The sequence below is a fragment of the Lithobates pipiens genome, unplaced genomic scaffold (assembly GCF_037356315.1).
Source record: "Lithobates pipiens isolate NorthernLeopardFrog02 unplaced genomic scaffold, aLitPip1_a1.2 Scaffold_1, whole genome shotgun sequence".
Lineage (NCBI taxonomy): Eukaryota > Metazoa > Chordata > Amphibia > Anura > Ranidae > Lithobates > Lithobates pipiens.
In genome coordinates, this window is record NW_027507685.1 from 163,992,392 (window position 1) to 164,017,089 (window position 24,698).

At 42.4% G+C, this 24,698-nt stretch overlaps 1 protein-coding gene across 4 annotated transcripts in view; it reads left to right on the forward strand.

Moving 5' to 3' along the window:
- ADGRD2 (adhesion G protein-coupled receptor D2) overlaps positions 1-24,698 on the forward strand; it is a 930,084-nt gene that overhangs the window by 422,952 nt on the left and 482,434 nt on the right. For all 4 annotated transcript variants that reach the window (XM_077478839.1, XM_077478840.1, XM_077478842.1 and 1 more), the window contains exon 17: positions 5,043-5,196. In XM_077478839.1, the coding sequence (XP_077334965.1) occupies positions 5,043-5,196 (154 nt within the window). The remainder of the gene's footprint in view (positions 1-5,042; positions 5,197-24,698) is intronic.

Here is a 24,698-nt window from a genome sequence, read left to right on the forward strand (position 1 = left end):
GCGGGGGAATGTAGCAAATGCTTTAGCAAAATCCAGATACACCACATCTACCGACCTACCTTTGTCCATATAGCAGCTCACTTCCTCATTGAATGTTAATAGGTTGGTTTGGCAAGAGCAACCTTTTGTAAACCCATGCTGATTACTACTAATGATACTGTTTTCATCAAAAAATTCTTGAATATGGTCCCTTATCATCCCCTCAAATAGTTTACAAACTACTGATGGTAGACTAACTGTAGTTTCCAGGTAGTTTCCGGGGGCTTTTCGCCAATCGGCTGGTACTATTCCTGTTAGCATGCTGTCCATAAAGATTAGGAATAGTGGTCTGGCTATAATCTGAGTTCTTTGGTGACTCTCGGGTGTAAGCGGTCCTGGAGATTTATTTATGTTAAGCTTCTCTAATCCTTTGCAGACTCTGTCCTCTGTTAGTCACAAGGATAGATCCTGTGACGTGTTACTAACAATACAGTCATGGTTGTTATACCCATCCTTTTCCTGTGTGAAGACAGAGGAGAAGAAAACATTTAGTACAGCTGCCTTCTCCTTGTCATCTGTAATCATCTTCCCTTCATCCATTATGGTGTCTATGTGTTCCGACCTCGGCTTTTTAGCATTAATATATTTAAAAAACGTCTTACTCTACTCCACTATGTATCTCAAAGTCTTTTTTAGCCAACTGATTGAGTTCTTACATTTCTTATTGTATTCCTTGGGGTGTTGGAATGCTGACAATGACCCGCTTTATACTTTTTAAAATAATTTTTTTTGTCCTTAATATAACATTTTACATTTTGGTTCAGCCACCCAGGTTTAACCTTTGTTCTTCTATATTTGTTACCCTTGGAATGCACTTGGTGATACTTTTTTTTAATCTGTTCCTAAAGCACTCCCATTTTTCCTCTGTGTTCAATGTTTCAAGGATTTGGTCCCATTTAATATCTTGTAGTATTGAGCGCAGTTTAGAAAAGTTGGCTCTTTTGAAATTTAGTGTTCTTGTACTACCCTCGTGCCTCCCTTTTCTATGATTTATACTGAATGTAATAATCCTGTTGTTGCTAGTTCCCATGTTGTCACCGATTTCCACATGTGCAATCAGATCTGTATCATTTGTAATTAAAAGATCCAGCAATACATAATTTCTAGTCGGGGAATCCACCAACTGGGACATGAAGTTGTCCTGTAAGACATTTAAGAAAAACATAGCTACATGCCTAGGTGGGAACAGGCTATAAGAGTTGCCTATATCTCAGTGGCAGGTCATAGCAAAGCAACCAAAAGAAGCCAAAAGTTCAGTTTTTACTCTTTACGAGGATAACACATATAAAGTGCTTCTGCTGTTGCCACAGAGATTGCGGTACCTTGCTCCATATCTGCTGGCAATGTCCACTATTACAACTCACCTGGAGGTCGGTACAGGATCTTCTTCAAAGACTGTTTGATTCAAACCTTTCGTTTTGTCCCAAGGTCTTTCTATTAGGGCTTCTCCCTACCACATTATCTAGACTTGCTAAGAAACTAATGTGTCATATACTAACGGCATAAAAAAGAAGGTAGGATTGCACTGATGGTAAATGCTACGGGTATAAAAGCTGCCTCTACCATATATTTCCAACCAATTGGATGGAATGAAATATGTCAAAGAAGTAATAGGTAGACGTGGCACTATTCCCTAATGAATTCAAAGGAAGTGATTTACTGTCTAAATATATTGGAAAAACCTCTATCTATTTTTACCAGGATATGTCTACTTTCAACAAAAAGGCGGAGATAAATATTCTATTTTATTGAAAGTAGACATATCCTGGTAAAAATAAATAGAGGTTTTTCCAATATATTTAGACAGTAAATCACTTCCTTTGGATTTAATAGGGAATAGCTCCACATCTACCTACTACTTCTTTTACATATACTAACGGCAGTCAGATGCCTCGTGGCTCTTCAATGGAAAAGGAAAACATCACCAATCTCCATTGTTTTACACTAGGATTAAGGATGTGGAGACCATTATATCACTTACTGCTTGCCTTACCGATACACTTGAGTTACATAATGCAGTGTGGGAGCCTTGGGAAGAGAGAAGAGAAGTCCTTATGAAAGTCTAATGTGTTCCAGTGTCGACAGTGACAGTATGCTCCAATACCCGGAAGTGACAACTTCTGGACCATTCTTACTTTTGCTCTTTTTCTTCTTTTTACTAACTCATTCTTGAAAGCTCTTTACGGGCATCGATTGATGCGGCCTCAGCTGGTCCTTTCTGGGATCGGGTCCAATGGCTAATATTTTTAAAGCTAGGCGGTTCAATGTATATTTTGGTCAAATACTGTTATTGATACTTACAGATGCCTTGCTGTTATTATTCATGCATTCCCTTCAGACCTATACTTTTGTTAGATTGCTGGTCTGTTTTGGACCCTATATGATGCCCTCTGTTTGTTGACTTTGTAACAACTTCATTGTTCTGTGAAAGAAAACTTAAAAAAAAATGTCAATAAAAAAAAAAAAGACATTTAATGAGTGGCCTGTCCCTTCTGCCCAGTCAGTGTTGGTATAGTAGAAGTCCCCCATCATGAGGACATTTCCTTGCCTTGTTGCCATTTCTAACTGTGACAGGAGATCCAACTCCACCTCTTCCTTCAGGTTAGGGGTCCTGTAACATACCCCCACTATTAATTTCCTGCTTACTGGAAAAAGATGATTTTTTTTTCTTTATAAAAGAGGTATATGTTTTTTAGATATTGCTTGGCAGCCTACTGGAACCCTCACACCCAATTCACCTTAATTGTCTTAAGGCTGGAATCGTTCAAAATATTGAAAAATCAAAGCCCTTAAAATCAAATAAAATTTAATTCTATTGAAATCTACTATTTGTGGGGTCAATATTATTTGATTTCCATTCCACCTTCATGAGAGGTTTACTTCTCTTTTTTTTAATTTTATTTAGTGTATAGTAACCTCCATAATGGAGAAGGATCTGGAGATTTTGGGAGATCATAAGCTAAATAATAGCATTGTCAATGCCAATGTAATGCCAAGTTGCAGCCTCCAAAGTTTGCAAAGTCCTTTCTTGTATTAAGAGAAGTATGGACTCCAGAGAAAGATATATAATTTTGCCCCTATACAAATCATTAGTAAGACCTCATCTGGAATATGCAGTTCAGTTTTGGGCACCAGTTCTCAAAAAGGATACCAGGGAACTGGAGAAAGAACAGAAAAGGGCAACCAAACTGATAAGAGGCATGGAGGAGCTCAGCTATGAGGAAAGATTAGAACTGAACTCGAGAAGAGGCGATTAAGGGGGTAAATGAGCAGTAGTAGTAGATTGCTTTAACCACTTCCCGACCAGCCACCACAGTTATACTGCGGCAGGTTGGCACAGCTGTACGTCAGCTCTTTAAGATGCTGTAGCAGGCTTGCATGCCAGCAGCGTGCCCCCGGAGCCAATGCGCATGCCCGGTGGGCACAATAACCGCTGTCACCCGCAATCGCTCATGACAGAGCGAGAACTGGGATCTGGGATCACACAAATCCCAGTTTTAACAAGGGAGAGGAGAGAGATTGTGTGTTCCTACTAAGTAGGAACAACAATCTCTCTCCTCCTCTAATCAGCCACATTCCCCCACAGTTAGAAACACACATAGGGAACACAGTTAACCCCTTGATCTCCCCCTAGTGTTAACCCCTTGCCTGCCAGTAATTAGTGGCTATTTTTAGCTCTGATCACTGTATAAATGCAATATTGCAGTCTCAATAAAAATCGCAGCAGATCACCACCATTACTAGTTAAAAAAATAATAATAACAATGCCATAAATCTATCCCCTACTGGAGGATCAGGAAGAAATATTTTCCCCTGGTGTAGCAAATTGGATCTTGCTTTGCTAGGGTTTTTTGTCTTCCTTTGGATCAACTGTGGGTTTAGTATTATAAATAAAACAACAATATTTATCACGCTATACACTCCATGGCCTGAGCAGGAACACCTCTAGAGGAGAGTCAACATAGCCAAAAACAATGATAAGAATGTATTTACCTTATTAAAAACAGGAGTAAATATTAGTGGGGATTGGGAAAATTGAATAAGGAAAGATGTTACTGGCTGTGTGGGTTTAGATGGATGAATGGATTAAGGTAGTCCACTAATAAAGTCCATGGGTCCTGGGTAGTAACCTCAGGAAATCATGACGATCTGTAGGTTAATACTTGAAGGCAGCATGCCGAAGAGCAGAAGTGATCCTGGATATAGAAACAATAAAACAACAGAAAGCAGTGGCAATCTAAGTGTAGCAATTAAAAAGGCAGGATTTATTCATAAAGGATTACCCTCACTTCACAGTGGTGGTAAATAGGCACATCAAGATCAGCAACCAGGGTGTTCCAGAGGTTCAGAATGGCTTCAATTTAGCGCGGTCTCATCACACTCGGTGGTGCCAGTGGCTTCCCGTGTCCTAGGCTGATTATGAAGGGCTCAGGAGGAAATTGTGAGCAGGACATCTCTGGTCAGGTGGTTGTTGGTGGGTGTCCTGCTGACGATTTCCTCCTACGCCCTTCACATCCAGCCTGGGACACCAGAAGCCACCGGCACCACTGAGTGTGATGAGACCACGCTAAAGTGAAGCCGTTCTGGACCTCTGGAACACCCTGGTTGCTGATCTTGATGTGCTCATTTACCACCACTGTCTAGTGAGTGTAATCCTTTAAGAATAAATCCTGCCTTTTTAATTGTTACACTTAGATTGGTGTTGCTTTCTGTTGCTTTATTGTGGGTATAGGATTGTGTATATGGGATTGTATGATTTGTATTTTTTTATTGGTTGAGCTAGATAGACTTGTGTCTTTTTTCAACCTGACTAACTAACTATGTAACTATGTATCCTGTGTGGCAAAAGTACCCTTAATTTTATATAAGTGAAATTATGTGGACATTTTTACGTTGATTGTATTCATAATTGTAATACACAGTATGGTTGTATCTTTACAGCTAATATTTCAGTTATGTTATCTGTGACAACAAATTTGAGATGTGTTTATTCAATCTGTTAGGTTCTCTGCATCATGGTCACAGCTTGTCTTCACCTGTTTTTTATGGCGGCCTTTGCTTGGATGTTAGTTGAAGGCCTACTATTGTGGAGTAAAGTTGTTGCAGTAAACATGAGTGAAGGCAGAAGAATGAAATTTTACTACATCACTGGATGGGGTGAGTTGAAGTTCTTGTCATCTAAGGAGGATTTAAACTATACATTATATTTTAAATTATATTTTCATGGAAACACAGGTAGTTAAAGGTCCTACATTTTTAGTCACCAGCTATGATGTATGTTCCATTCAAAAACATAATATCAGAATGAGTTGTTGCAATAAACCTGAAGTCGAGGAACAGGGCCACTCTGTGCAAAAAGAACTGCACAGTGGAGGTACATTTACAATTACTTTAATGGATAAATCAGACATTTGCTTCTTGCTGAACTTCTCTGAACTTTGTGTATATTCTCATATGTAGTTTTAGCTGCTGGTATTGGAATGCATATGTATAACTCAATGAGTTATATTGTGTTTTTAGTGCTTTCCATATACAGTGCCTTGCGAAAGTATTCGGCCCCCTTGAACTTTTCAACCGTTTGCCTCATTTCAGGCTTCAAACATAAAGATATAAAATTTTAATTTTTTGTGAAGAATCACCAACAAGTGGGACACAATTGTGAAGTGGAACGAAATCTATTGGATAATTTAAACTTTTTTAGCAAATAAAAAACTGAAAAGTGGTGCGTGCAAAATTATTCGGCCCCTATACTTTCAGTGCAGCAAACTCACTCCAGAAGTTCAGCGAGGATCTCTGAATGATCCAATGTTGTCCTAAATGACTTATGGTGATAAATAGAATCCACCTGTGTGTAATCAAGTCTCTGCTCTGTGATAGTCTCAGGGTTCTGTTGAAAGCGCAGAGAGCATCATGAAGACCAAGGAACACACCAGGCAGGTCCGTAATACTGTTGTGGAGAAGTTTAAAGCCGGATTTGGATACAAAAAGATTTCCCAAGCTTTAAACATCCCAAGGAGCACTGTGCAAGCGATCATTTTGAAATGGAAGGAGTATCAGACCACTGCAAATCTACCAAGACCTGTCCCTCTAAACTTTCAGCTCAGACAAGGAGAAGACTGATCAGAGATGCAGCCAAGAGGCCCATGATCACTCTGGATGAACTGCAGAGAACTACAGCTGAGGTGGCAGAGTCTGTCCATAGGACAACAATCAGTCGTACACTGCACAAATCTGGCCTTTATGGTAGAGTGGCAAGAAGAAAGCCATTTCTGAAAGATATCCATAAAAAGTCTTGTCTAAAGTTTGCCACAAGCCACCTGGGAGACACACCAAACATGTGGAAGAAGGTGCTCTGGTCAGATGAAACCAAAATCGAACTTTTTGCCTACAATGCAAAACAATATGTTTGGCGTAAAAGCAACACAGCTCATCACCCTCAACACATCATCCCCACTGTCAAACATGGTGGTGGCAGCATCATGGTTTGGGCCTGCTTTTCTTCAGCAGGGACAGGGAAGATGGTTAAAATTGAGGGGAAGATGGATGCAGCCAAATACAGGACCATTCTGGATGAAAACCTGTTGGAGTCTGCAAAAGACCTGAAATTGGGATGGAGATTTATCTTGCAAAAAGACAATGATCCCAAACATAAAGCAAAATCTACAAAGGAATGGTTCACAAATAAACGTATCCAGGTGTTAGAATGGCCAAGTCAAAGTCCAGACCTGAATCCAATCGAGAATCTGTGGAAAGAGCTGAAAACTGCTGTTCACAAACGCTCTCCATCCAACCTCACTGAGCTCGAGCTGTTTTGCAAGGAAGAATGGGCAAGAATTTCAGTCTCTCGATGTGGAAAACTGATAGAGACATACCCCAAGCGACTTTCAGCTGTAATCGCAGCAAAAGGTGGCTCTACAAAGTATTAACGCAAGGGGGCCGAATAATTTTGCACGCCCCACTTTTCATTTTTTTATTAGTTAAAAAAGTTTCAAAAATCCAATAGATTTCGTTCCACTTCACAATTGTGTCCCACTTGTTGGTAATTCTTCACAAAAAATGAAAATGTTATATCTTTATGTTTGAAGCCTGAAATGTGGCAAAAGGTTGAAAAGTTCAAGGGGGCCGAATACTTTCGCAAGGCACTGTATATACACCTCTTGTATCTCTTGATCTTCCCTCTTAGATTGTAAGCTCTAAAGAGCAGGGCCCTCTGATTCCTACTGTATTAAAGCGTATTGTATTTGTACAAAAGTGAGTACACCGCTCATATTTTTGTAAATATTTTATTATATCGTTTCATGTGACAACACTGAAGAAATTACACATTGCTACAATGTAAAGTAGTGAGTGTACAGCTTCTATAACAGTGTAAATTTGCTTCTCTTCAAAATAACTCACACGGCCATTAATGTTTAAACTGCAACAAAAGTGAGTACACCCCCAAGTGAAAATGTCCAAATTGGGCCCAATTAGCCATTTTCCCTCCCTAGTGTCATGTGACTCAGTGTTAAAAGGTCTCAGGTGTGAATGGGGATCAGGTGTGTTAAATTTGGTGTCATTGTTCTCACTGAAGCCAGGAATGATGGTGTCCAATAATGGCTCAAACCTCCGGTCAGCCCTTAGACAGGGAAAGTTGACACATGTGCCATGCCTGCCACATGTCCTCAATTTGGTGGTGCAACATTTCCTAAGTATGTACCCAGGGTTGCAAGGTGTACTAAAACAGGCCAGAAGAGTCTGTAGCCATTTCAGACAGTCCTACACAGGCAGTGCTCGGTTAGATGAAATTCAGCGGGAATTCCACCTGCCTATAAACCGCCTGATTTGTGACATTCCCACCAGATGGAACTCAACTTTGGGAATGCTGCAGTGGCTATACATGCAGCAGAGGGCCATCAACGAGTAGCTGTGCTAGTATGGCACGACAAGGAGCTCAGGCCACCTCTGCTTTTTTTTCCCCATGCGAATGGCTTATTGAGGATCCATGCACTGTATTGTCACCATTTGTGGAGGCCACAAGGATGGTGAGCAGTGACAGTGCATGCATCAGTGACACAATCCCTGTTGTGTTCCTGTTGGAGCAGACTCTGCATGCCATTATGGACAGGGCACTGGAAGCAGAGCAGAAGGAGGAAGAGGAGGACTTCCTTTCCTCTCAAGGCCCACTTTATCCAGACACCATCATTCCTATGTCTCAGAACACAGAGGAGGATAGAGGGGAGGAGGATGAGGAGGAGGATTCTGGCAATTTCATAGGCTTCGGAGAAGAGGAAGACATGCGTTAATCTGTAAGTGATGGCTTTCCAACCCCAGGACCCTTGGGAATAGTACGTGGCTGGGAGGAGGAAGTTTCAGATGCTGTCATCCTAAGTGACCCCTAGGAGTCTTTCAAAGCCTCTGCAAATTTGAGCCACATGGGCAAACTCATGCTTCAAAGCCTACGAAAGGACCCAAGAATACGTGGCATAAAAGAGAAGGATGATTACTAGTTGGCAACTCTCCTTGACCACCGTTATAAGGGGAAGGTCTCAGAACTCATCCCATCCCCACAGAGAGAGCAGAAGATAAAATCTCTAGAGGACACATTAAAGAGAATTTTATTGAATGTTTTTCCTGACTCCAGTAGGTTACAGTGTGGTGGAAAACATTGTTTTGAGTCTTCTGTTGGTCAAGAGAGGAGCGTTGGAGAAGGCGTCCACCTAAGTGAGGCATTTCAGTTTTTTTTTAATCCTCACTGCCCAGAGCTGTAAGCTTCCACATCCCATCGGCAGCATTTGCATCACATGGTGGATGATTACCTCGGGGCTAAAACAGAGATGGAGAGCTTTCCAACTGATGATCCACTAACTTACTGGGTCATGAGAATAGACCACTGGTCAGAACTTGCCCAGTATGCTATTGAGTTTTTTGACTACCCTGCATCCAGCATGTTTTCAGAATGGGCATTCAGTGCTGCAGGAGATTTCGTTACTGATCATGTGTCTGAGAATGTGTCTGTCCACAGACTGCGTGGACTGTGACTTTTATAAAAATGAATCAGTCCTGGATTACCAGCTGTGAAGCCCCTGATGCCGATGTCACTGATTAAGTCTTTTTGGGATGTTGAATCTCTGCAGAACTTCAAAGCTGCCTAGCTTTGAGGGTATTCAATCATTTCATCTGGAAGAATGTTTTTGGTATAGGTTTCATGGGCACAATTAACACTCAAAGACCAATTTTTCTGCACCTGTTTGACAGGTGCATATCATTGGAATTTTTTTACAGAAAGGCCAATTCTTGTTTTCATCATCAAGATTACCTCTATAGGGTTACGATGGGAAGGCGCCACTGAAACCCAAAGACCAATTTTTACGCACCCGTTACTTCTATTCAAAGTCAAAGTGACACCAGAATGTATCCAAAAAATCTCTAATCTTGTTCCCAGTGCACTACATTGTGGCCTCATCATTCAAATTGGCTCCCCAGCTGTTGCTGAGCAAAATAAAGGCAGCTTGCAGGGGAAATGTGATTTTTTTTGGCTTTATAAATGCAATTATTGCTGCAGCAGATTCTAGACATGGTACAGATCTGCCACTTTACAGGTAGACTAAGGGGACCCCCCAGGCACTATATTGGAAGGAATTTTTTCATTTTTATGCGTTCACTTTAAAAATCAAAAAATCAAAAAAAGAGGGAGGGGGTGTGGCGACCGAGCTCCAAGATGGACGCTTGAATCCGGAGCTCTGCTCATCCACCAGAGAGATTCCGCCGCATCAGCGCTCACCGGCCGCAAACCAGCCTCCGAACCTCCGGAACGCTCGGCGGAACAGTAGGGGCATGTCACGGCAGAGGAAGAACACACTCCAGCTGCAGAAAATGGCTCAGTTCTTCGCAGCAAAACCCAAGATGGCGGCGGACGGCGCCCTCACGACGCGGAGCCACAGGCCGCACACAGCAGCATGAAGGAAGGAGGCCCTCTCACGTCCAAGGGACATGCAGACCTTCGCAGCGGCCCATTCTCGGGCACATCCTCAGTCCCACGACCAGGAGCCCAGCCAAGTCCAAGCCCAGACTGCTCTCCCCTGATTGACAGCAAGAAATGGAGGTAAGCGCTGCCACAGGCGCACAGGCCTCACAGGCCTCACACACACAGGCCCCTGATCCCATAGCGGACTTTCCCACAACTGACCAGCCAATTTCAGACACTGTACTGAAGGAAATGTTGATTTCACTTTGGTCAGCTCTTCACAGCGACATGGTGCAAGGCATCAATCAATGTCACAGAGAAGTGCAGGCTATGGGAGCCAGGGTGGACAGAGTTGAGAGCAGGATGGAAGATTTCTCAGCCACATACAATGTAATGGTGGATGCACATTCAGCACAGGAAGAAGACATAGCTTAGTTAAAGGATAAGGTCGCAGACCTTTAAGACCGCAGCAGACGTAACAATATTAAACTGCGGGGCATACCCGAATCAGTCCCTGCACAGCAACTTTTACAATTCGCACAAATGCTATTTTCCTCCCTGCTACCTAACCTGACTGCACAAGACCTGATAGTGGACCACATCCACAGGATCCCTAAACCCTCCTTTCTACCAGAGGGTACCCCTAGAGACACTCTCCTGCAGATCCATTTCTACCACGTTAAGGAACAAATATTTCAAGCCGCACGCAACCCTGACAATATACCTCCTCAGTATGCTGACTTGATAATCCTTCCGGATCTCTCAAGACATACCCTGCAGAGAAGGCGCAATCTGGCCACCATTACTAAAGCTTTGAGAAACCACAAAATTCCACACAAGTGGAAATACCCAGCCACACTTGTCATCACATACAATGGGGTCACGAAATCCATCAACACCTTGGAGGATGGCATAACAACCCTGACACAATGGGGGATCCTACATGACCCACACCCCGCTTCAACTTCTCCGCCACATCCTCCTCCATTCAGGGGGGAATGACAGTTGGTAACGCGTAGGTGCCAAAACAAACATCAGGCTGGGAGCAGCTCCTAAATACCCTATGACTTTCATGTTATATCTCTCTGGCAGACGGAGTCACTTACCAGTCTCCGATCACCCTTTTACTCAGTTCAGCAGACATGTCTGCACGCGGATCAGTTGTAAGATCCTTTTTTACTCTACAACAGTTGCTTGTTTTTACCTCATGTTTTTGTTTTTTCCTTTTCTCCCTTCCTTCTGGACACGGTGGACCATACGCCTGGAACATGAATACCCGTGTGGATGAATCGCTGGCACCTTTTCCTGCTTTGACAGGATGCAGCAACAGTGAGTACCCTACATCTGTCGCATTACAAACTTTTCCCGTACCACTTCAATGACCATTAAGTGTTTGTCCCTTAACGTTCGCGGACTGAACCACCCTGCCAAACGCTTTTCCCTATGGTGGGAGGCTCACACCCAGAAGGCGGACATTCTCCTCATTCAAGAGACTCACTTCCAACTAATGAAAACACTGACTTGCACACACAAGGATTACCCGCACATTTTCTTAGCATGTACTCCTGACAAAAAATCAGGAGGGGTAATGATAGCCATAAAGAATACAGTGTCTTTTCTCCCTAAAGAATCATTCATCGATGCTAAAGGTAGATTTATAATACTAACAGGTGACTTCGATTCCCAGCCCCTCACCTTAGTGACGCTATACGCCCCCAATCTTCACCAACTGAGATTTCTCAGGCGTGTACTCAAAAAGGCTGAATCTATGCTCTATGGCAGTGATGGCGAACCTTGGCACCCCAGATGTTTTAGAACTACATTTCCCATGATGCTCATGCACTCTGCAGTATAGTTGAGCATCATGGGAAATGTAGTTCCAAAACATCTGGGGTGCCAAGGTTCGCCATCACTGCTCTATGGCAACCTCCTCATTGGAGGGGACTTTAATCTCATTGCGGATCATAACTTGGATACAACGGCTACTCATCAACGCAGGTCATCACCTCTACCTAATCTTTTACATACAAAAGACCTTTTCGATGTCTGGAGATGTCATCATGCTATGGAACGGGACTATACTTTTTTTTTCAACAAGACACTGCACCTATTCACGTATTGATATGTTCCTGACTGACAAATGGCTTTTGCAGAGGGTCCGGTCCACTACGATACATGATATCTCATGGTCAGACCATGCTGCAATTTCACTGTCTCTCGATTCACATGGTGCCGCCTCCTCACCACCTATCTAGTGTTGTAATAATAGGGCTCCTACTTTAGGAACCAAAGCTCGCACCACTTATCTCTCAGCATCTCAGGGATTTTTTCCACAACAATTTTACCCCGAGTATTGACCCATTTCTCCTTTGGAACACTCACAAAGCCTTCATGCGCGGCATTCTCATACAATTAGGGGCCACGGAGAAGAAAAAATATAATGCCCTACTTCAGGGAGTTCTGAAGGAAATACACTTACTAGACACACGCAACAAAGCCTTCCCTTCACCCGCTACCGCGGCTACACTCACTGACCTCCGGAATACATTAAAGAACCTCCTTACTCAAAAATTTGATAGACACCTACGCAAGTTACAACTTAATTCTTACGCACACGCCAATCGAGCGGGGAAATACCTAGCCCATAGAATTAAAGCGGGACGTACTCGTTCTAAAATTGCTCACTTACTACATCCACTCACCCGCCATAAAATTATGAATCCCCAAGACATAGCGGACCAATGCACAGAATATTACAGGGCCCTCTACAACCTCCACAATGACGTGGACACTCCCCAACAGTCTATACACGGCATTCAAACCTTCTTGCAAAATATCAATCTCCCTTCCTTATCAGCAGATCATATCACCTACCTAAATGCTCCGTTCACACTCCAGGAGATACAAAAAACAATTTGTTCAATGCCCAATGGTAAATCCCCAGGTCCGGATGGCTTCGGGAATGGATATTATAAAACCTTCCAAGAATCACTATCCCCACACCTTCTGGAAGTTTTCACCAAAGCTGAACTGACCTCTTCCTTCCCCCCTGAGATGCTGAGAGCTCATATAGTGACTTTACCGAAACCGGGAAAAGATCCTAATACTCCCTCTAACTTTCGGCCGATTTCTCTCCTAAATTCTGACACAAAAATCTACGCGAAATTACTAGCCAATAGGCTGGAGAAATTACTAGCCAATAGGCTGGCGACCATCATCCCACACCTTATATCTAAAGACCAGATGGGCTTTGTGAGGGGGCGGCAAACCTCGGACGCCACCAGGTGAATTGTTAATGTTATTCACCATGCGAGATCATCGCGAACGCCTTCTCTGCTTCTCTCCGTAGACGCAGAGAAGGTGTTCGATAGAGTACACTGGACGTATATGAAGGCTGTGTTACATAAATTTGGTTTCCAGGGACCAATACTTAATGCCATTTTGGCACTTTATTCCTGTCCATCTGCACAGGTGTACAAGGCGGGCCTGTTATCCAAATCCTTTGCCATAACCAACGGCACTCGCCAGGGGTGCCCTCTTTCCCCTACCATATTCAACCTAATCATAGAACCGTTAGCAGATTCTATACGGGCGAATGATCTCATCAAGGGCTTCTCATTTAATAAATCCAAACATGTCATACACTTGTTTGCTGATGACATCATACTATTACTGACGGACCCTATACATTCCCTCCCTCAAGCCCACAAAATCCTATCGGACTTTGGGGATATATCCTACTATAAAGTTAACCACACCAAATCGTTGATCTTGGACCTGGGAGTCCATCCAACTGCTAAACTGCTCCTGCAAACTACCCTTCCATACTCCTGGTCTGACAAAGGTATCACTTACTTAGGTCTGACATTGACGGGTACACTATCCACCCTAGCTGAGAAAAATGTTATACCGTTATTGACAAACATAGATCGACAACTTCCGGACATTGGAAAGAAAGAGCTATCTTGGTCAGGCAGAATTGCAGCCTATAAAATGTCCATACTGCCACAGATACTATACATTTTTCGCTCTTTGCCAATTCCAATATCCCTTCAGTACATTAATGCGTTGTCCAAAAGTATGTGGAAATTCACGTGGGGGGGTAAAAGGGCTAGATGTCCTCATCAGGCTCTTCTGCCCCATAAATCGTTTGGGGGAGCTGGTTATGTAGACCTCAAAGATTATCTGTGGGCCACCAGACTTGATCAACTCAAACACTGGTTCCGCTCTGTAGAAAGCCCACAGTGGGTAGCCATAGAAACTTATATACTCCCCGTAGATAGCTCCTCAGACTTCCTACTCAGCGACGCATGGGATCCCTGGGTTACTAGTCATATGTCCCCGACTATACAGGTGTCACTGCAAGCGTGGCGTTATCTCCTTAAACACAAGAACGCGGAAGCGACTGAGCTACAATATGACTTACCTATAGAAATCTTACACGCCAAGCTCCCTTCACTACATACGTCGCTCCTCAAAGCGAAAAACATATGCTATGTCCAGGACCTATTCCAGGGCACAGTGCCTAAATCGGTAAACCACATTATGTCAGAATTTGACCTATCGCACTGCATGTGGTTCTCATGCACTCGCACCCATCACTTTTTGCAATCACGCCCGATACCCACCATTTCACTGCCCACCAAAGCCTGGGATTTCTACTCAAAATCAAAACCCAATGCCAAAGGCATCTCACTGTTTTATAACATCTTCCAGGACAAACAACGGTTTCACAAAAAATCTGCCCTTAGTAAATGGGAAAGGGATTTAGCAACTACCTTCACTGAAGAACAATGGCTTTCTGCCTTCAAAACCATCCAAAAATACTCTCACTGCGTGAGTCACTGGGAAATGACCCTGAAAAGCTTGCATAGATGGCATACTCCTTACGGGTTTTCTATCATGTTCCCGTCCTCCTCACCTCTATGCTGGCGGAACTGCGGCCAAATTGGGAACCTGATACACGTTCTGTGGGACTGCAGGTGCCTGAGAAGCCTATGGAACAAGACGTTCCAAACAATCTCTGACCTAACAGGTATTCTAACTCCCCCGAACCCAAATTTAGCCATCTTACACATTGGTATAGATACGTTTCCATGTGGCGATAGGGCCATGGTAACACACATTCTCCTGGCAACACGTAACCTGATTCTCCATAATGGGAAGAGTGCTCTAGCCCTTAACTTCTCTGAGGTGATTGCTATCGTGAATAGAAACCACTTCTTTGAAAGACTGCTGGCACTTAACTCCTTTTCATGTAAAACCTTTGATAGTGATTGGAAATCAATGACCACTAGGTTTAAACCTTTTTAATGGTATTATCTTCTTTCACTGCCTATGTTGTAGGTACTGTATGATCTTCCATCTCAGGGTATTTTCTTTCTTTACTGTGTCCAATCACCCAACCCAACCCACCTTTCTTTATTTCCTTGTATTTTGTATTGTTTTGTTTATCTATGATAATTCCAATAAAAATCTATTGAAACAAAAAAAAATCAAAAAATCACTTATCATTTAAATATGACGTTTTTTACAAACATTTTTTTTATTGATGCATGCCCCCCAGGGCATGACCTGGACCCCTATAACCATTGTATGCCCAATTACTTGCATATAAGCCTTCAAAATGGGCACTTTTGATTTCTTGACATCCGGGTCCCACTGACTTTAATAGGGTTCGTTATTTGGATCCGAACTTTCACGGTGTTCGGAAGTTCTGCTGTGAACTGAACAGGAGTCTGTTTGGCCCATCGATAGTTTAGACATTAATGGCTGTGTGTTGAGTTATTTTGAGGGGACATCAAATTTACACTGTTATAAAAGCTGTACACTCACTACTTTGTAGCAAATTGTCATTTCTTCAGTGTTGTCTAATGAAAAGATATAAAAATATATATGTGTGTGTGATCAAAGTATTCCAATTTCAGATTCAGATTTACTTATTAATCCCAAAGGGATACAGTTACATTCTACAAAGACAACACAAGATCACAATAACGAATAGAAAAAGACACAATACAATTACCAATAAGCAATTAGTACCAAATGAAGCTAAATAAAACTATACTCTAAAAAAAAATCCATACTATTAAAATAAAACATAGAATAAATAACACAGATTGAAAAATAACAGAAAATTAAACTACACAAATACAAACAGTACACCACTTTCTCTAGCATTGCTCAAAATAATAATTAACATACCAGCATACTAGAAAAACTACATAAAATCCCAGATTATAAACCAGATTAAACGGTTACTAAACCCACAACAGTAAAATCGGCCTGTACATGCAGTAAAGCATGCTTGTTATACTCACTGTGTAACCTAAGGGGTTAATCCTCTGCATTTTGTATAAAGGCTGTTTGATCCTGTCTCTTTTGATCCTCCTCTTCTTCCACTGTCTCAAAAAAAAAAAAAAACCTGATATTTACAGAGCCAGTGGACTGGCTGCACATGCTCAGTTTGGTGTGTATTGCTAAACTTTGTTTTTTCTTGGGAGGGTACATGTGATCAGCACAGGACCAATCAGCACTGCCCAGACATGTCTGGACACAGGATCAGGGAAATTGAAAACTTCTCCAACAAGGTTTGCTAGGAACTGATAGAAGTCACAAGGCTGCTATATACTGCTGATGAGAAAAGTTATTTATCAGTTTATATTTACTAAAATAATTGCATTTCCGTGTTCTGTGTACTGTGGGAGACCAGATATAGTGAATGCCGGTTCTGGGTTTAGTAACACTTTAAATCCTCACATCCAGCACTTAGAGAAGAATTATATAGTTTCATGGCCACAGGCAAAAGTTATTTCCTATGCCACTCTGTGGTACATCGTGGTTGTAACAATGGGTGGGAGGAGTTGTCCAAGATTGAATGTACCTTGAACAACATTCTCCTCTCTAACACTGGTGTCAAAGACTTCAACTCAAATTCAACAACATCACTGGCCTTGTAAATCTGTTTTTTAGTCTGTTTGTGTCGGCCACCCTAAGCTTGCTTCCCCAGTATGCCCCCGTATACAGGAGAGCACTGGCCACCATAGACTCATAAAACATTTATCATCTGGCAGATGTTAAAAGACCTCAGCCTCCTCAAGAATTAGAGGCAGCCCTGGCTCTTCCTATAGAGTACCTTAGTGTTCTTACTCCAGTCCAGCTTATTATCTATGTGCACCCCCAGATACTTGTAACGCTTTACTACATCCACATCCACTCACGCGGATGGAGACAAGGGTCACCAGCTGCTTTGTTTTTGTTACATTTACAGTAGATACAGAAGACTATCCTCACACAATGTGACAAAGTTCTCCACCTCAGTTCCAGACACAGTCTCTTTCCCATCCCTCAAAAATCCCACTTCCAAAAGTCAGAAAACTTCTGAAGATGACAAGACTCTGTCAGGTAACTGAAATCAGTGGTATAGACGATAAAAAAGAGAGAACTGTCCCCTGTGGAACTCCAATATTGCTGATCTCCTTATCCGACACACGTGTACAATGCAAATACTGCGGTCTTCCTGTCAGGTAGTCTACAATCCATGACACAAGGGAAACATCAACCTTTATAGCTGCTAGCTTCTCTCCCAAGAGATCCGGCCTGATAGTATCAATAGCACTGTAAAAGTAAAAACATAACCCCCACAATGCTTTCTGGCTTATCCAGGTGTAATTTAGCATGAAGATGCTATTTAGCATGAAGATTATAGCATCCTCAACTACCAGTCTTGACTGGTAGCCAAACTGCAAGGTCTTTATAATGTGGAAGGTCAAGGCCACTAGTCGGTAATCCAGCCACAAGGACGTGGCGTCTTCTGCACAGGGACAAGGCAGGACATCTTCCACAACACAGGGACTTTGCGTAGACTTAGGCTCAGGTTAAAGAGGACCTTCACCCTTCAAAGGATGATCATGCCTCTCCACCCCTCCTTCCTTCTTCAGCAGAAATATGGCATTTTTATCTCCTTTTGTTTACTTTCTTTTTAATTTAACATCCGCCCTGCCTCCCCATGCATGTCACTCACCTTAGATGATACCATTGCCCGCTGTGAATACAGTATGTACATCACATATCCCAGGAAGCATAGCCTTTCATTCAAGAACAGGAGGAGGGGGAGGGCCTATCGGCGTGCCATAGAGAGGCCCAGTCACTTAACCTGGAAGAGCTGATGGGCCTCTCATCAGAGAGAACATGGCGGTGTGGGACAGAGCTGGGGCCGGGCTTGAGAGGATCTCAGTGGGTCAACGCTGGATCCATTGGATGGGTGAGTAGCTCAAATGTGCAGATATGCAGGGCGGCTGGAGTTCCTCTTTAAAAACCCATTGATGTACACCCCCAAACTGGTCTGCACATGCCCTAAGTACCCTGGGGCTAACACCATCAGGGCCTGCTGATTTTCCTGCCTTAAGTCCCCTCAACTGTCTACTCATCTGATCAGCTGTATAAGACATTGATGCACTTTCCCGCAAAGGAGGAGTCAAGTTTTTCTTATAAAAAGAACACATGTTTACAGCGGAGTTCCACCCGCTCATCTGTCTCCTCCTCCCCCTCTGGTGCCACATTTGGCATCTTTTTCTTTTGGGGAAGCAGATACCTGTTTTTTACAGGTACCCTGTCCCCACTTCCGGGAGACCTGGCCTCTGCAAATTACGTCCGCAGCTTGGTCCTCCTCCACCTCCCTCTCCTTCAGCCGGGCCAGTGATAGAGAGCAGCGAGCTTCGCGCATGCACAGTAGGGACCCGGTCGTGAAGCCAAAACGCTACACTGCTGGGTTCCCTTACCCGCAAAGACAGCGGCAGCACCCAACCAGTCGATGGAAACATCAGCTGTGGTACCGACATCGCTGGACTCCAGGACAGGTAAGTGTCCTAATGTTAAAATTCAGCAGCTACAGTATGTGTAGCTGCTGACTTAATTTTTAAAGGGGCAGGCGGAACTCCACTTTAAAGTATTCAATAGAGTGAATCAGAATACACACTAAAGAAGGAAGGACATCTATTATAAGAAGTGGTGGATACTTGTCTGAACTCTGCTTTCCTACAACTTTGTGTTAAATCTGAGGGAGTCAAAGCCAGGGCCTCCAAAACAACCTTATTTTAAAAAATTGTTCAGGTAATTTGTCCTCTCTATAGCTCCCTCAGTCCCTCTACTGACTGGCTTAAGAATTGTAATGGCTCTCATGCCACTCCAGACCTCTCTCACTTTGTTTTGCTGGCATATTCACTCAAACTTTCTTTTATATCTCTCCTCTCTAATCTTTTTTCTCAGGTCTCTCTGAATAATTTTTATCTCCTCCCTATTACCCACTCTAAAAGCCATCTTTTTGGAGCTAAGAATATCCATCATTTCCCTAGTTACCCAGGGTTAAATAACAATAAACAATTCTTGTTTGAACAATAGAATCTACACAGAAATTAATATAATGTGGTATGCACTCAGTAAGCCCGTCAATGTCCTTTCCATGTGGCTCACAGAGTGCATTCCAATCCGTCCCCTCAAAACAGCCCCGCAATTACTCAAACGACTCCTCAGACCCTTTCACTAATCTGGTAGTTATAAGTTGTCTTTTAACCAGGGGAACATAACAAGGCTTAAAGGTAGACCAAATTATGATCTGATCTGCCCAAAGGTGGAAGAGAGAGGAGCTGCATTCATATGCATTCATAACATTGACATACAGCAGATCCAGGGTCTTATTCTTTCTTGTTGGGCAGCTCACAAACTGTGTGACGTTAGTCAAGGTTTTCTTCATAGTGGCATTATTAAAATCACCTGAGAGCATGATAAGGGCACTGACATGCTTAGTTTGAAGTTTTGAAATAACATTATTGATGGCATCACTTGCCAACTTTGGGTTGACAGAAGGTGGAATAGTGAAGTGAAATCTCCCTGGGCAAGTAATAAGGCCGAAGCTCTACAACTAAAAATTCTGAGCAGCAAACACTTTCCTTAATACTTATGTGACCAGGGTTGCACAATCTATTGCTTACAAAAATAACAAGCTCTACTCCCTTACTATTCCTTGTGCAGTCCCTGTCTGCTCTAACAATCTGCAAACTATGTATTGTAACATTGTGATCGGGAATATCTCTGTGCAGCCATGTTTCTGAAAAAACGATAATGCTACATTAACAAAACTGACATTCACTTTGAGCTAACACCATTAGCTCATCTATCTTATTTGCCAAAGATCTCACATTCTTTATGATAATAGAGGGAATATTTGGTTTAAATCTTCTTCTTGCCCACCGTACCTCTGTCCTCTGCGGTGGCAGATGGGTGCAGTGCTTAAAATAGGTACTCCCCTGCTGTGCACCTGATACTGAAAAGGATGAGGACAATCCTTACTTCAATAAAGTCAAGTGGATCATGTTGAATATATGATAACTGACTTTGCAAACCGGTGGGGGGACCCAACTGCTGTTTCTGTATGTATGGTAAAAGAGAAGGGTACTGCTTCAGTTTAATTAAATTAGGCTTAAATTAGGCTGTATAGGCTTGCTAGAAGAAACGGACAGAGAAATCAGATAATGATCTTGAGTTATTTGCTGCTGAGTGAGAGAACCCAGTTGCCATTGCTGACTATAAGGTGTAAGAAATTGAAACAGCTGTTTTATGATGACATTGGGCTGCAGGGGGTGGCTGGAAGGACACTGGGACAAAGAAGTCAGATATTGGCTTGGAGGACTAATTTCTGCTGAGGATACTGAGACTGTAATAGTGTTTGCTGCTGCTGAAGCTGAGGGCCCTGCTTCTTACTGTGTGAAAACTGGTTTAGTTAAGAACTAGACCTTGATCTGTTACACACTTGAAAACATCTGTTGCCCATACTGTGTGCCCATTTCCCCTGACTCAAACCATGCATGTCCTTTAAGTATCTCTGTAGAAATTGTGAAAAATAAAACTGAATTGGGTGACCAAAATGTCCTTGTTCAGGTCCTGGCTTCTGACCATAAAGCTTTGCAAAGGCATATAGTTGGAATCTCTTCTTCCGCAAACTGGTAGGCTGTGACTTCCTAAAAATGGCCTGCCAGCTTCTCCTTAGGCTCCCGGGTGGGTGGACCCTGACCTACAGCACAACTGGCTACATAGCATTCAGGTTCTTTATACTGCTTCAAGTACTCTCATACTGGCACAGCCAGATTCCCCCAACCAAGGCTCTGGTTGGTGAAGAGCTGGTTCAGGGTCAATATGGGGGTGACAAAATGATTCAAGATCATTATGGTAGTGAGAAGCTGATTCAGCTTCAATGTGGCAGCTGCCATCGGTTCAGGCCCGATTTTAGAAGGAAAGAAACGTTCTGCCTAGCTTCAAAATTCTGTGCAATATAAAACAGGAAGGTATGGGGACAGCTATGGGTGCATAACTTAGGGAACAAAAGAGCCTAAATAAATCAGTGGGACTCATGGTTTGCTCCTGTGGACTCATGGATTCTGATGTTCACCTCATTAGTATGCCCTTCAATACTGCTTTCAAAACAACTTGTATTTTCATATAGACTTTTTTTTCTCAATAGAAGTGTTTATAAAGTTATAAAAGGTGGATAAATAAAGTCACAGTGTTGCAGACACAGCCTCTAAAGGAACAGAAGGAACATAACAAAAATATTATGATCTTGTTAGAGAGATATGCAGAAGACATAGCTTGTCAAACATAATAACCAATATTCTGTTGTAGTTAAACTATAAACACATTTCTGTCAGCTCTTTTTGTGAGTGATTAAGCCATAAGTTTGGTATAATCATCAATAGTGATAAAGTGATGCCAGCATGGCCATATTTTCCTAAATTTGGAAGGGGTATCATTTGCTTGATGAATGAGTTCTTCCATTCCTGAAGTTTTCTGTATACATCTAGCCCACTCTGATATGGCCGGAGGGTCTCAATAGCGCCATTTGGCAGATGTGCACATATTTGCTGCTTTTACCATGTGTATGGCCAGCGAGCATAAGTATACTGCTTTCAAAATTGTAAAATGGTGTAGAAGAAATTGGGCTGGAGATTAGTCTAGGGTGAGAGTGGTGATTTGGTTTGTGAGTCTGTGTACTTCTTTCCAAAATGGTTATATGAGAGGGCATGACCACCAGATGTGAAGAAGCAATCCCAATTTATTGGCACAGCACCAGCATTGGGAGGATGATTGGGCAATATTTTATGTAGTCTGAGTGGGGTCTTATACCATCTGGAGACTATTTTGAACGCATTTTCTTGTGCAAAGACGTTAACCGTCTCCTTATGAATGTATGTGTAGATATTTTCACATTCTATCTCTGAGGGATCAATGGACAGGTCTTGCTCCCATTTGTGACTGGCTAGATTTGATTTGGGATTCTGATTCTCTAATAACAGAGAATATGTGTCGAAGATCAGATGCCTTTGGGGTTCCGTTTTTAGGCACATTGATTCAAAAGGTGTAGTTTGTCGGGACCAGTCTGGTCGAGGATGAGATCTTTCCAGTAAGTGTCGCAATTGAAAATATGACCATAGTGGGAACGATTGGTTGAGCATCTAGGAGGACAATGATGATAGAGGGATGAGACGGCTTCTCTCATAAAATTGTTTTGCACGTATATATGGATGTGGCCATGTATCTACTAGAAAGGTTGTGGATATACCTGGGGGGGGAAGTCTGGGTTTTGACGAAGTGGTGTCATGGAGCCTAGAGTAAACTAAATGTTATGTTTAGAAACCCCTCTGGGAAGCCTGTCATAAAGTGGGATTGATTAATGGGTGGTTCCTGCAAGTCAGTGGGATGTGTTTGGGAGAAATCCAGGGAAGTTAATGTAGAGGGATTTGGGACATAGCATGTTCTAACTGGACCCAAACTCTGATGCCGAAGTGAATTTTCCAGTCGTTTATTCTTGCTAATTGTCATGCTGTGTGGTATTTCAGGATGTCTGGAAGGCTTATACCACCTTATAATTTAAGAATCATCAATCTCTGGAAGCTTAATCTTTGGCGAGTGGAGCCCCATATAAAGTTTAACCAGGCCCTTCAGTACATGGAGAAAAGGTTTAATGGTAATTTCATAGGTATGGTTTGTAATGGATATAATATTCTGGGAAGAACATTGGTTTTCATAATCGCAGCTCTACCAAACCAAGAAAAGACCAGTGGACCATGATTTCAAGTTGTGTTGTACATTCTGAATTAGCGGAATAAAGTTTTTGTTGTATAAATCTTAGAGTGTAGAAGGTCGTTGAATACCAAGGTCATGTCTCTATTCCGCTTGAATGTAAAGTTAGCCTGACATTGTTTAAGTATTTCTTGAGGTAGCGTGATGTTTAAAGCACTAGATTTTGAAATTTTTATTTGCAGGTTAAATAGAAAATCAGAAAGATCTTTAAGCAAATTGGGGATTGTAACTATACCTAAGAGAAAATGTCCAATGATGATGTAGACAGGAGATTGAGGCAGAAAAAAATAAGTCAGTAGGAAGAGATAGTCAGTAGATCAGTATTCTGGGCAGACCTAAGTGTAAAGGCCTAGATTGATATGGGCAGCAGACAAGAAGGGACTGAAAAAACAAAAACAGAGGTTAAGGTAGGCAGAAAAATAACTAATAAAATTTTAGTGATAACCACAAAGGAGCTGCTGAATTGTTTTGAGCCTGTTCTGCCCTGCTCCTGTGATGACCCACCCTTAACTGGACCTGAGACCATCAGATTTCCCTATACTGTATTTTAAATTGACTTTATTAACAAATGAAAGTACTTGAAAGGAAAGATTGGTTAAGCAACGAGTGACAGTAGTACCAATACAGGTTTACATTTGACCCAAGTCAGAGTATTATCTTGCTGGTCTTTTTCTCCATTCAGGAAACACCAGGCTGAAGTAAATGACAGAGGCTGGTCCAGCAGAAACCAGACGGTATCAATGGTAGTTAATTCTAACTACTAAATCACAGACCCTGTCTAACACTGGCCAGTAGGATACTAATACAATCTTGCTAATGTTGGGGCCCCTACGGTGGCAGGTTTTTACCCCAGTGGAGGTATTTGTAATCCCAGGGTAGTTAAGAACTCCAGTTAGGGTTGCCACCTGTCCGGGATTCACCCAGACAATCAAGGTTTTGAATCATGTGCCCGAGTTTCAAGTGGAATGAAACCCGGACACATTATTCAGACCAGGCTTTGGCTCCCAAAGTAACCAGTAAAGTAATGTGTTCGGGTTTGGCTTGAAGAAAAGATGACAACTCTAGCTCCAGTTCCCTCATAACAATGTTGTTCAACAGCAGTATTACAAAGTGCCAAATTACATTTCACCAATTTGAAATTATGGTTGAGTTCTTCTGGTGAGTGATGAAATCAGGCAAAAAGTACCTCTCCATTCTGTGTAGATTCTGCAGCATCTCTAGGAAGTAGTAAAAAGGAGCAATAGGCTGCTCTAGACATCAGGCACACAGCAGACATTGTATCAGTAGTACAGTCTTTGGAACAGTAATGCCACGTACACACGATCGGAATTTCGGCCAGCAAAAGACTGATGAGAGCTTTTCATCAGAAAATGCGACCGTGTGTATGCTCCATCGGAATTTAGCTGGCCGAATTCCTGCCAGCAAAAATTTGAGAGCATGTTCTTAATTTTCCCGACAGAAAAATTTTCTATTGGAAATTCCGATCGTGTGTATGCAATTCTGACGCACAAATACTCATGCATGCTCAGATTCAACTACGAGATGGAAGCTATTGGCTACTGGTTATTGAACTTCCTTT